Genomic DNA, 14072 nt, shown 5'->3' on the forward strand with positions numbered 1-14072 from the left:
GGTAGCCAAAGCAAACCAATGGCGTCTGTATGCGTCGTGGACAGCGTGAAATCCTGCAGTACCAGATGAAGCTTCCTGAAAACAGAGGCGTTGTTAGGCGGTTTTCATTTGCACAATTGCATTGCATGCTTTTGATATGTATATGTATGGTACACACACTGCGGCCGCACAAATACTTCTTCAGGCCTCAGTTCTTAAGCCAACCGTTCTGAATTTTTTTTAAGATACATAGCTTTTATTATACACCTAGTTATACCCTTTGTTAGATACATCCTTGTTTTCCAAAATACCTAAAAAAGAAATTATCCCTCTTTCTATAAGATTTCATGAAAATTAGTAAATATTTTAATATAATTGCAATGCTCAGTGTGTGGCTTGATAGTTTTTTCTTTAGGGATACTTTTTTACAAAAATGGCTGAACCCTACTAGTAATAATAGAAAACTAACTAATAACCAACCTATTGTTTTGTATTGTCGAGATCCTAAGTAAGAAACGGTCACTAATGTGAATAAATACATCTATAAAAATGATCTTAGATCTATCATATAGTTGTAGCAACTACATTTCTTTCTCTACAAAAGAAACCTATCCTAAAGCTATGTATATAAAAAACTAGAATCACTTATGATTTGGAATGGAGAGAGTACATCTCTGAGTGTAGCACTGTAGATGAGATGAAATATAGTAATTCCTTGTAGGAGCATGCATGTGATTTAGTGATTGTTACATGCATCAATACCGGGATTCTTCGTTGGATTCCATGCATTGATTTTTTGTTATTGCAAGCTAAGCTAAGCTCTTTTCGAGGACGTATGGACACGTATTACTAACAAGATAGGACGTATGTACTCCATCCGTTCAAAAAGAATTCTCCCTCTGTTTATAAAAGGATATAATTCTCACTTTTCGACTAGACAAATAATTAGAATTTAACCAAATTTATATAAAAATTTCAACATTTATGATACTAAATAAGTATCATTAAATTAATCATGAAATATATTTTTTTAAATAAACTTAGTTGGAGATATAAATGTTAGTACTATTCACTATAAATTTGGTCAAAGCTAAACTAATTTAACTGGCACAAATTCCATAGTTGTATTCTTTTGTGGACGGGTGGACTATTATTCTTATTTTTCAAGGAATCAATCTTAGCTTCGGCTAAATATATACACAAAGGGCCTGTTTGGATCCCCTCATTCTTTAAAAGCTGTAAAACACTTTATTAGCTCGGTTTTGAGATCTAAAGCTCGTGAGATGTGTTAAAGTTTAGAGCAGACTTTAGCTCTAAAGTTTAGATGAAAGGAGCCAAGCAGGCGCAAAGTACTAATATATATTTTATAGTAACAAATACCTTTAAATAGATAACAAAATACATATTCATCATAAACCTATTTGGAAATACAAATATTGATGCTATTTTCTATAAACCTAGTTAAAATCAATAAAGTTTTACACTTCAAGTCTAGGACGGCATCGTCTTCTTTTCTTTGGACCAAGCTGAGGGAGTGTATTATATTATATACGCTAGTAGTAGATCCATGCATGATGTATGGTATGGACATGAATGTGCTTAATATATATTACGTAGGTACGGTGGGTTATCAGCAGATAGGGGAGATGGCGTATATATATTCAGAAACAACTTGCATCTATATATTCAAATTCAGGGGGCAGTGCAGGAGTAATTTGGATCCTCCACTATAAGTACATGGTCATCTTCGTCGTTGTCGCCGCTGTCCTTTTCTTTTAGACAAACACAATAAAAATAATAAAATGTTAGATCACCTTTTTCAGATCAAGTGGTTGATAAGTAGCGTACTTAAATAGGAGTGCTATATAATTAGGCACCATTATATTATTATTATTATTATATATATGCAAGATCATATGCATGGAACGGTGGATGATGGGGACCTCATTGTGTTATTAGTGGTACATAGTGCTGCAGGTGAGAAGGCAGCAGTCGGCCCGGGCCGGATTCAAGTTCAACCATACTAGTTAGTACCTTGGAGAAGAGTTCATCAAGGCGTGGAAAAGTAAAATGTAGCCGCCGCCGGCCGGGGGCCGCCCAGGACCGCGCACGCCGGTGCAACCATGCGTGCAAATACCGGAGGCAGCAGCGCTACCGCCGGAATGGGAAAAATGAAGCTGCTGCTGGTTTTGGTTTAATATTATATTATATTTGGTCTTCGTTTCAATTCAAACAAAGTCATCGTGGGCGACGACATGCATGTCGTCCGTCTCGCATTAGGGGTCCAGATCTCCGTACTAGTAGTTTTACATTTGTTTTTGTGTCCCTATATATCTAGCTAAGCTAGATAGCTAGCTGCTGCTGCTTTGCTTGGGGATCAATCCGTCCAAATCCAATGGTCAATGGATCGAGTAGCCTAAAGTTGAGTGGCCGCCCTGCATCCGGCATGCATATTGATCGGATCAACAACTGATCGATGTTGATATTATTCATGTGTTATTGTTGTTGAATTTAAGACCTATTATTATGTTATTTAGTACTTTTATTTATACCAAATTACAATACAAACTTTGCAGTGAATTGTTAACCGATCGAATACAGCAGATTTTTGGTGTGCCGCACCCCATATAGCAAATAAAATAATGGATCGGCCTGCCTCTCTGATATTCATGACGATGTTTCCTTGGAAGGGACGGGCCGGAACAGACTTGTGAAACGCATAGGCATGGCCGGCCGGTCGTACCATCTTGGCTTGGTCCTTCAATTCTTCCCAGCTGACGGGATGATCCGATAGCATCATCGTCCTTTCCTATGCAAGTCGCCGGTTTTGACCAGGGAAGGAATTGAAAGACCTAGCTGCCTGACCCTGAAAGAGACCACCAGCATCGTCTCACCTTTTTTTTTTTTTTTTGCCTACGTTTCCACATCATCTAGAATTCTAGATTGTCGTCCTAGCTAGGAGTATATTCTTCCACTCGTCGCTTCCTCTTTGTCGGCCTTATATATACATCGTTTGTCCATTTCCATGAAATGACATACATGGCTACTAGCTGCTCGGTCATGCATGATACATACGTACTCTACTACTTAAAACCATGCATACGGCTATATGTATATATATACCTTGACAGTTACCTTGTGGAGTACTAGCATGTCGTCAATTGCGTTATGAATGCACATCTAGACTCAGGCCTCGTTCACTTTGAAAAAAAAAGTAAACCCGATAAATAGTACCACTTTCGTCTTATTTGGCAAATATTGTCCAATCGTGGACCAACTAGGCTCAAAAGATTCATCTCGTGATTTCCAACTAAACTGTGTAATTAGTTATTTTTTTTACCTACATTTAATACTTCATGCAAGCGGCTAAAAATTAATATGATGGAGAGAGTGAAAAAACTTGGAATTTGGATGGCATCTAAACAAGGCCTCACGTTCAATTCCTACCTGCAGCTTCTTCCTTGGAAGCTTCCATGAATATGATGTGTGTCTCTCGTATCCTACCAGTCATTGCCGGCCGGGCAGCCCACTCCAAAAACGTGGCACGGCCCCAACTTCTCTTATGAAAAAAGAAAAACCCCTGCTGCTCCAGCGCCCACACGGCCACACCTATGCATGTACTAAATATTAGGGTCCCTTTGGTAGGGATTCTCACTCAGCTCCAAGATCTGTTTTTTTTTTTGGCTCCCGCAGCCAAACGGGTAGAAAGGTTGGTGCTCGCATGAAGGAGCCGCGGGTTTTGCGCTCTCTGTTGCGAGTGCAGTCAGCCGGAGCCAAAAATTGTAGCTTTCATCGGCTCCTTGTCAGACACAGCAGACAAGGTACATCTTTGCCCCTAAAGTTCACGAGAAATAACAGAGAATCTGCCATCGTCTCCCCCATCCAAACCTTATCTGGTCGTTTGCATCAGGCGAGCCATGGATACACAGCAGCTTCGTCCTCCCTCCATGGATGCACGGCAGCCCAAGAGGCAAGATGGTCCTAGGCGGTGGCGCATGGCCGGCTGCACGCCCCGGTTGGCCAGCACTGACCCCGAGCGCCGGCGCGTGGATGGGTGGTGGCGCATGGCCGGGAGCGCCCCCGGCCGGCGGCACGTGGCCGGGCGTTGCCGCAGGAGGTGGCCCGTAGCCGGGCGCGGGCGCAGGTGGCTCGTGCCCGAGGAGGGCCGACGACGGCGCGGACCGACCGGGGATGGCAGACGGCTGCACAGACCGGGGATGGTCGACGGCAGCGCGGCGTGGGGGCTGGCCGGGGAGGGGAGAGCCGCCGACGGGGCAGCGGAGGGCGACGCCGGCGCGAGCTGGGGCTGGAGAGACATGAGCAGCCAGGGGCATTTTGGACATTGTCCCTATCATAACAGACATGAGAAGCTGTTCAGCCAAACGGTTTTTCAAAACAGCTCCAGCTCCACCAGAGAATCTGCTCCAGCACAAGATCCAGAGCCAGAGCTGTTTTTGGAGGAGCCGGAGCCCTACCAAACAGGCCCTTAGAATTTGGGCATCGCCTATGTAATATATTACACAAATTCCAAGCAAACCCTAGTGGAAAACGAAATTCCCCTATCAGTGCAAAACCAACAATGCAAGGAAATAAAAAAAAGAGTTAAATGCACCAGAGATCCATTAACTTGTGAGGAAGTTTCAGTTGAGTCCATCAACCTCTAAAGTGGCTTTTTGGGTCCATAAACTTTTAAAATAGTTCACTGCAGTCCATACCTTTTTATTTAACCTTAAATTCAAAGCACATTTATAGAAAACTCCTTCCCACACGCATGCAGCACATGCATGGCTCTCTGTGCACGTGCCCCACGCTGGATTTTCACCCGGGTGCATGCATGGCTCTCCGCCGCTCTCTTCTCCGCGCTCGGGTACATGCATGCACAAATTGCAACGACTTTTAATCTGACACAACATTAGCGGATGGATACAAGCAGAGATGCTGGCTACGGAGTAGTAGTAGTACGTACTACACAAGCCTAAGCTGTACGAAATGTTTAGAGATGTACAGTAGTGACCCGTAGCATTGTACAGAGAAACCAGAGACATTTGGCCGTGTACGTCAGCAAGCAATGCCAATCAATCAAAGTCAAACACACAATTCGCAGTTGGAGTACAGTCTAAGGCATGGTGGCGTGCTCTGACTCAGCGGAGCAAATCGTCGACTACTAGTGCAAAATAGCTATGGCTTGCTCTTGTCGATCACCCGCCGGACGACGGAGTTCAGCATCCGTCTCGTCCGCGGCATCCCCAAGATCCGCTCTGCAAGCTGCATCGCCTCCACCGGCGTCGCTCCGTGCTGCATGGCACGTTCCGCACAGATGAAACGCCAGTCTCAGCTAACGAACGACCGAGCGGCTCCGTATGTGTCCGTGGACCACGCCACGATCGAGATCGTCCACGATGAACGCCCTGATGCGGTCCTCGAGCTGATCGTGATGGCCTCTCTTGAAGAGTTCCTACAAGAAGACGTTGCTGCGGCATGCGAATGCCGCCCAGAAGGAGGTTTCTCGGCCCGCCCGTTAGTTTCTCCAGATTGAGAACGAACGTTAGGAGTGACGATCGAGAAGAACCACGCAGTGAATGAACTCATGTTGTAATGGTATATGCTCAGCTCTCACCCGTATTGTTTCTTGGAGATCTCAACGGCATGGGTCAAGATGGTGTCCTCGAGATCATGGCCGAGCTCATGCTTCGTCGCGTTCTCCAGGCATAGCATCACGCTCACCCCCCGAAATAGGACGTGGCCATGTCGCGGAAGCGGGGGACGGCGAGCTCACGGGTGAAAATCTAAATGGAAGTTCATCAGAAAAACCCCATCAATAGCAATACGTATGTCGTCCTCCAGGGCTGTTGTGGGTAGCTACATTACATACCGAGCAACAGCTGTAAGGCAACGTGGCGAAGAAATGCTCAAGCAGTTTTGGGCCCTTGCTCTGTTCCATCATCCATCCCTCGATTAGGCACCTGAATAGCTGCTGCAGTACTTCGGGGAAGTTCCGCGCCGCCACCCTGACGAGCACCCTCAGAGCTGTCTCCCTGCACCGTGCTAAAGCAAAACAATAGCAAAGCAAACACACACAGATGAGCTCTGAGCTCGCCGTTGTCTTGATCGAGCAGGAAGGCCAACCAATCCGAGCTCGCTGGGTTCGTCCCGACATCCTAAAGTGCTTGACGGTTTGGAGCGCCAGCCACTGGCGGGCCCCGACGCGCACCGATAACACCGGCGGAGGTGTTCGGGTCGTTGCTGGTGGCGTTGCCGCACCGCGCTGCGAAGCCGGGGGCAGCGGCGGGCCGAGCGTAGACTGCCGCCCAGGGACGATAGACGGAGGCGTGCGGGTTGAAGACGCCGTCGTACCCGAGCGCGGAGAAGAGAGCGGCCGAGAGCCATGCATGCACCCGGGTGAAAATCCCGCCTGGGGCACCTGCGCAGAGAGCCATGTATGCACTTGCATGCGTGTGGGAAGGGGTTTTCTACAAATGTGCTTTGAATTTAAGGTTAAATAAATAGGTATGGATTGCAGTGAACTATTTTAAAAGTTTATGGACCTAAAAAGTCACTTTGGAAGTTGATGGACTCAACTGAAACTTCCTCACAAGTTAATGGATCTCTGGTGCATTTAACTTAAAAAAAATATTGACATATAGAAGAAATATTTATTGGTGAACCAATTTTCTTGTGGGTTCGACTCGACAGAGAAATTACCAGCCGTGTGAGGGTTGGATGATTGCACCACCACACCAGGATGATAATCACGAGATTGCACGCCTTGCTTGTCAAGGCTAACCACGATGAATGACGAATTAACGAGGTCGAAGAAGAAGAAATTCATATATAGAATCTTGCCCAAATACACATTGTATGCTATGAGATTTTAGGACCGACTCCGTGATTCGCAACATAAGCTCTGGATCCAGCATCGTGTTAGATATAGATCGGAAGGAAGAGGAAGACTTGCAGAGCGGAAGGAGACAAAGAACCAATTGGGTAAGGAAGGGAAAAGCAGGACCGCACGTATATGCAGCCGCATGTTCTATCTCAGCCATTCTTGATCTCTCCAGCACAAATCTTCAAGCATCACTTCTCTCTCTCTCCTCTACCGACGCCACCGCCGCCCATGGCATTGTTTCCCCAAGTCAATGCCGCCCCACGCCGACTGCCACAGCTCTGGTACCGCGCTGGCCTCCGCTGTGCTAGCCGTCGGCCCCGGCTCCTGCCACATCGTCTGCCATCGCGCCGGCTCCGGCAACCTCAAGCTCACCCACCACTGCCATGGCCACGGTCTTCTCTTCCTCTCTCTCTCTTCTTCTTCATCTCCAGCGGGCTTAGAAAGGAAAATCAGGAGAGGCAAGCAGGCCTACGGTGGGGACGGGAGAGACGGCGGCGAGGCGGAGGCGGCGATGGCACTGTCAGAGCACTAGACTTTCGGTTCAGCACATTAGTCTCGGCTAGCCTTGGACCCGGGAACAATGTGACCATTAGTTCCAGATCCAAGTTTTCTGGGTTTCAGAAGACCTTTAATCCCGGTTGGTAACATCAACCTAGACTAAAGGGTCTATATTAGTTCCGGTTGGTATTACTAACCCGAACTAAAGAGTCTTAACCTTTAGTCCCGGTTGGTAACACCAAGCCGGACTAAAGGTAGACCTTTTAGTCCTGATTGATGTTACCAACCTAGACTAAATGATCATTTAATCCCAGTTGGTGTTACCAATCCAGACTAAAGGTTCTTCGATGGGCTAGTTCAAAAGAAAAGCATCCCACCTAAAGTCATATGTGCTATGTAGGTGGGGTGTAAAGATACGCGCGAGGCCATGCATGAGGTCTTGGGTTCGAATCCCACGAGCCACAGATGTGGAAGTCATTGTTTTTTAGCCTAGGACCTTTACTCCCGGTTGAGGCAACCGGAACTAAAGGACAATGCTTTTAGTCCCGAATCACTAAAGCCAGGACTGTTGTCCACTTCTCTACTAGTGGAGCGGGCGGTGGAGGAGGCGGCCCGGCGAGGTTAGGGCGGGGGCGCGTCGCGGGACCTGACACCGCGCTCCTACGTCCTTTCGTCGGGGTCGTTTGCCTGTCATAGGCCCCGTTCAGCTTACCCCATATTCGGTTTGTTCGGCTTCTTTTTTTTAGCCAGAACAGTGTTTTTCTCTCACAACAATTCAGCCAGAACAGTATTTTCAGCCAATTTAAGCCAGAATTCTGTCAGCCGAACGAACCTATGGCCATGAGAGGCCTGGCGGCCAAAGGTAGGTGTGGAAAATCCACCGTCGAGTGAGGATTATAAGATAAATGAACATGGCCATTGAGATTAATCATATCATAATGACAAATGATCGAGCGGACTTAACTGCATCGGTGCCAAAAAAATGAAACGAAGTGATCCTTCCTTGCAAATATAAATTGGGGATGATAATAATTGACCCCGTTCGGCTGGCTGAATTTTGGTTGAAAAACACTGTTCTTGCTGACTTGTTACGAAAGAAAACACTGCTTCGACTGGAAAAAAAAAAAAAAAAAACCGAACAAACCGGATATGCCGAACGGGGCCAAGCCGTCAATGGGTCACGACGATGAGCCAATCAAACCAAATGCAGAAATCAGCACCACTACTAACTAATGCAACTAGAAAACACAGGGCGTAGTAGTAATTTTATTGAACACCGGATGCACTACTAGTGTGATTGATGCAGTAATCAACGGTTTTAAGACGACGATCCAAAATCAAACTGTTAAACACGACGATATGAGGTGGAACACGAATGAAATGAATGTAATGAGATCCGATCAGAGGCCGAGGAGCTGGCAGTTCTCCCAGAGCGTCTTGGCGGAGCGACGCAGGCGCTTGGCCTCCTCCTCGGTGAGCTCCATCTCGGCGACGCCCTGGACGCCGGCGCGGCCGAGCCTTGCGGGGAGGCTGAGGAAGACGTCGTTCTCGTCGGGGATGCCGTGGAACCCCCTGGCGAGCACGGAGACCGGGTGGATGCGGCGCTGGTCGCGGAGCAGCGAGGCGGCGAGGCTGGCGACGGAGTAGCCGATGGCCCAGGAGGTGTAGCCTTTCAGGCTGATCACCTCGTAGGCGCTGTCGACGACGGCGCGGCGGATGCCCTCCAGCGCCTCCTCGTTGAAGCAGCGGTGGCTCTCCTGCAGCGACTTGAGCACCGGCATCCCCGCCACGCTCACGCTCGACCACACCGCCACCGAGCTGTCGCCGTGCTCGCCCACCATGTACGCCTGCAATGCAAACAAATCGATCCATCAACATGCCGGCTTTCATTTCAGTAGCCTGCATGCATGATGCAGCTATTGACATAAGCATTGGTCACTCTATCGGAGTGCCTAGTACTAAAAATTACATTTATGATACCAAATAAACATCATAAATATATTTGCATAGTAAATCTATTTGGAGACAAAAATGATAATAAGCTTTGTCAAATTTAAATTTTTTTGGACTCATCCCAAACCTAAAACTGCATTCTCTATAGGAGTAGCTGCTATTATTTTTTGATTATATGGGTTTTGAGTAGACAATAATTGAAGGTTGAAACAAACTATTGTGATGCGATTGTGACACAACACTAGACATGTAATTAAACTGAATGTGCCTCTGCTAAGTGTTGTGTGCTGACTCGATTGCACATGTTAAGCTAAGATAAACTAAAATGACGAAACTAGAGAAGTGCTATATATCACATTCTTTTTGGGAGGCGCTTCCGCCGTAATCGGATCGGATGAAGCTGCTCAACTTGATTACTCTTCGCATGTACGAGCAGAGTACTATCGATGGCTAGCAGAAATGATGCACCTTTGAAATGAATAATGAGTACTAGACCCAAATATATATTAGAACAAGCATCGTGGCTCTCCAGGCACCAGGGGATGCATGCTTTCAACCTGTAGTTGAATTAAGCTGCTGGTGGCTTTGAAAAAACTTTGGAGTGGCGGTCATCATGGTTCATGGACTGTGTGGTAGACGTAGTACTAGCATTAGTCGTGGTTCTAGTTGAATGTGCAAGGACATTTCCTTGAGCAGGTGCACAAGGAGACATTTTCTTAAGCAGAAGGTGGTCGGCACAAGCAGACAACCATGTGAGCAGAGCAGCCCCACATGGAGATTGGAGCAGTGGTCACATGCCCATAGGCCCAAAGGGAGGGAACTGATGCCTCTGCCCTCTGCGGCTCTGGCCAGTGGCCGGGCCGGGATGGGGCCCAGGTGTCACGTGGGCGCGGGAATCGAACCGAAAAAAGAGCGACGGCGACAGGCGCACCTGTACGTCCTGGGCGTTGACGTCGAGGTGCTCGGCGAGGAGGAACCTGAACCTGGACGAGTCGAGGTTGGTGCCGGAGCCGATGACGCGGTTGGGCGGGAACCCCGATAGCTTCCAGGCCACGTACGTGAGCACGTCGACGGGGTTGGACACGACGAGCAGCAGCGCGTCGGGGGAGTGCTCGGCCAGCGGCGGCACGATCTTGCGGAACAGAGCCACGTTCCGCTGGAGCAGGTTGAGCCTCGTCTCCCCCGGGATCTGCCGCGCCCCGGCCGTCACGATGGCGAGGTCGGAGCCCCTGGTGACGGACATGTCGGTGTCGGAGACCAGGCGCGTCCGCGGCAGGAACGCCGCCGCGTGCTGCAGGTCCAGCATCTCCCCGCGGAGCTTGTCCGGGAGCGCGTCCACCAGCGCGATCTCGTCGGCGAGGTCACGCGTCAGGATGGTCTGCGCGATGGCCATCCCCACGTTGCCCGCGCCGATCACGGATACCTTGGTCAGCCTCCGCCGGTGCGCCGAGGGGGTCACCACCCCGCCGGCGGAGGAGTCGGACACGGGGCGGAAGAAGCCTGACGACGCGTCGCCGGCATCGAAGCCGAGCTGGGAGAGCGACGACGCCTTCTTCATCTTCTTGTGATTGATTGATGATCTGCTGCTGCGGATGTGTGTGATTGCCTAAGGTTAATCACTATCGATTACCTTAGGAGAGGCTTTCCTTGGCTGAGACTGAGAGTGGTGGAGTGGAGAAATGGCAAAGGCAATGGCTACTCGTAGGAGGAGAATGCTCCATCCTGCTATTTGTATTCAATTCCATTTCTACCCTGGCCCACTCACCGAAAACCACTTTACCTGCTAGAGACGCTGGTTTTAATAGACGCTGGTTCGAAAAGAGCGGCGACTTGACTCTACTACGTGCAAGTTGGTGATAAAAAAATGAACTGACTCGTACACCGGCGGAGAAGATCATCATCATCAACAACAATACAAAAGGTGTAGGTAGCGATCGAAACAAACAACGGCGCGTACTTTTCTATTTATTTATTAATATGTGTAAATGACATGAATTTGATCATGGCGATGCTACTAGTCGTGTACTATTGTTGTATATACAATCTATCTAGGAGTATAATGACGCAGCCCCAAATACATTATGATTTGCTTTGCTTCCCCATTGTTAGGTCTGGTTTAGTTGGCGGTTTTTTTTTTTGAAACGATACTGTAGCACTTTCATTGTTATTTGGTAATTAGTGTTCAATCATAGTCTAATTAGGCTTAAAAGATTTGTATCGTGAATTTCGTCTAAACTGTATAATTAGTTTTATTTTTTATTTATATTTAATGCTTCATGCATGCATCCAAAGATTTAATATGATAGAGAATCTTAAAAAAATTTGTAAAATTTTGAAAACTAAACAGCACCTTATTGCAAGCACAGCAGTGGAGAGATAAAAGGAGATTTATGCCTGGTTTAGATTGCAATTTTTTTCACTCTCTCTATCACATCAAATCTTTGGACACATGCATGGAGTATTAAATGTAGATTAAAAAATAACTAATTACATAGTTTGATAGTAAATTACGAGACGAATCTTTTGAGCCTAGTTAGACCATAATTGGACAATAATTGTCAAATACAAACAAAAGTGCTACAGTGCCAAATACTGATTCATAACCTCAATCTAAACCAGACCTTATATATGTACACACAAATCCACGTACTACTAGTAAAAAAAAAACCAAGGAAGCTAGTTTAGTGCTCGTTTAGTTTCCAAAAAAATTCTCAAAAAATGCTACAATAGCTATTACATCAAATCTTGCGATACGTGTATTGAGCATTAAATGTAGACGAAAAAAACTAATTACATAATTTAGTTGAAAATTGTAAAACAAACGTTTTGAGCCTAATTAATCTATGATTGAATATTAATTACCAAATAAAAATGAAAATACTACCGTAGCTAAATTCCTAAATTTCGCGAACTAACACGCCCTTATATTACTCCTTGTCCATCTGGATTCTTTCTAGACGTGCGTTGAAAGGTTGGTATCGGAAAGCAATTAATCAGCAGCCAAAGTCGCTGAAACGAAAGGAAAGGAAAGGACATGAGAACTTTCACCAGAGTGCTTGGGTTTTCCTCCTCTCCTCTCGCTTTCCTGACCAACCGTGCCAAAAAACACGCGTATCGGCACCTCCTGGCTGATGCTGTAGGAGAAAAACGCTATATCATAACTGATAAACATCAATTGATAAATAGTCTGTTTATTTAATTATGGCTTATTATAAACGATCGTAAATTTCTAGTCGAAATAGTATTTTTCTCTAACATAAACCAATCAATAATATTTTTTCATGAATCAGAAACAATATGAACCAGTCAACCTAACAAGCCAAAAGCTGCTGCGTGCTGCATCCTGTGTTCTCTAGTTTTGTTCCTTTCCTCCTCGGCAAGTCAGTATACTAGCCAATGGAGATTTTTGTTTTATTCTATTCTATCTAGGAGGATCTATCTAGAGCATTGTTTCAGCTTGTTGAAATCTAATGCTTTTAATGCAAACCGGAACTGACTGATTTTCCTGGTTCTACTGCTATGGGTCACGCCAAGGCTTCTAGCTATCATGCCGAATGGCACGACAGAAAAAAAAAAAAAGAGAGAGAGGAAAAGCAAAAAAAAGAGGAGTTTGTGTTGTTTAAAGTAGCAGAAGTACTCGAACATAAAAGGTTAACTACATAGACGAGAGAGTGGAGGGAGCGAGCTTCGGCTCAGCTGGTCAGGCGGCGAGGCTTAAGGTCTTAGCCTGTCGATCGGAGTTCGAGCCTCGGTGGGAGCAGAATTTTCGGTACCCACCCAAAAAAATCCTCTCGCTGTGCACACGAGTCTGGTGACTGCGTCGGCTGCGGTGTGCCTCTGGTGCCGCCGGCCCGATGACCTGTCCCAGTTCACTCGGCCCTTCAGGGTATGTGCCAGGGTTCGGGGGTTTTCTTGACTGGGGTCATACGGTCCCTTCCTATGACAATGTCGTGAGGGCGGTTCTTCCCTCACCGGTCAAGTTTTTTTTAGACGAGAGAGTGGATGAACACTCATTCTTAATCAATTCCATGTGCCCTTCATTTGATCATCCTTGGATCATCATAATAACGAAGATCCAAGGATGATCAAACCTTGTGATATGATATAACCTTGTGTTGATGTTTCCTCATTCAAAATTTATACAAACCCTCTAAAAAAAACTCATACAAAGAAAAGAGTACAGTGTGATGTTTGTAACAAGTTGTCAGTTAGAGAGACTCTCCCCTTAATACTTGTAAATCTCTAAGTTATAACGAGTTATCAATTAATTAATTAATTAAAGAGCCTCTTCCCTTCATACTTGCAAATCCCTAAGTCACTTCACATTGCACTAAACGCATACAAAATGTAGAGTATGGCAGACTTTGTGAATATCTTAGTAAAATTATCGCAAGACTTAGTTTATAGATATTCATTTCCTTATAGGAATAGAACAATCTTAGTGCAAAGTTATCAATAATATTGCAACCAACATAACTTGTCTTTATCTGCACAAGCTACACTATATTCCTAGATAATGACCACTCTGCAATAAAACCAACACCAGATAACACCACATAATAACCTAAAAAATTATCAATACAAAACCTAATATAATACAATATCAGAATGATTAATGGAAGTGACAACTAAGATGGTCTTTCCACATGTGCATAAAGCATTTCGATGATCCGGTATTTAGGGACCTTATAGATAAACAAAATCATTATATCCAATAAAACAGGTCATGGATTCTTTCAAAAGGGCACAACAAGAT

The 14072-nt window shown here is 46.0% G+C and overlaps 1 protein-coding gene across 1 annotated transcript; it reads right to left on the bottom strand.

Moving 5' to 3' along the window:
• Nucleotides 1-8610: 8610 nt before the first annotated feature.
• LOC136462398 (L-lactate dehydrogenase-like) lies at nt 8611-11031 on the bottom strand. Its single transcript, XM_066461501.1, has 2 exons — nt 10248-11031; nt 8611-9210 (listed from the first exon to the last, which is right to left on the bottom strand). The coding sequence occupies exons 1-2, from the start codon at nt 10872-10874 to the stop codon at nt 8764-8766; spliced, it is 1074 nt and encodes a 357-aa protein (XP_066317598.1). The 5' UTR covers nt 10875-11031; the 3' UTR covers nt 8611-8763.
• Nucleotides 11032-14072: the final 3041 nt, after the last annotated feature.

This window comes from Miscanthus floridulus, chromosome 7 (genome assembly GCF_019320115.1).
Source record: "Miscanthus floridulus cultivar M001 chromosome 7, ASM1932011v1, whole genome shotgun sequence".
NCBI classification, from domain to species: Eukaryota; Viridiplantae; Streptophyta; class Magnoliopsida; order Poales; family Poaceae; genus Miscanthus; species Miscanthus floridulus.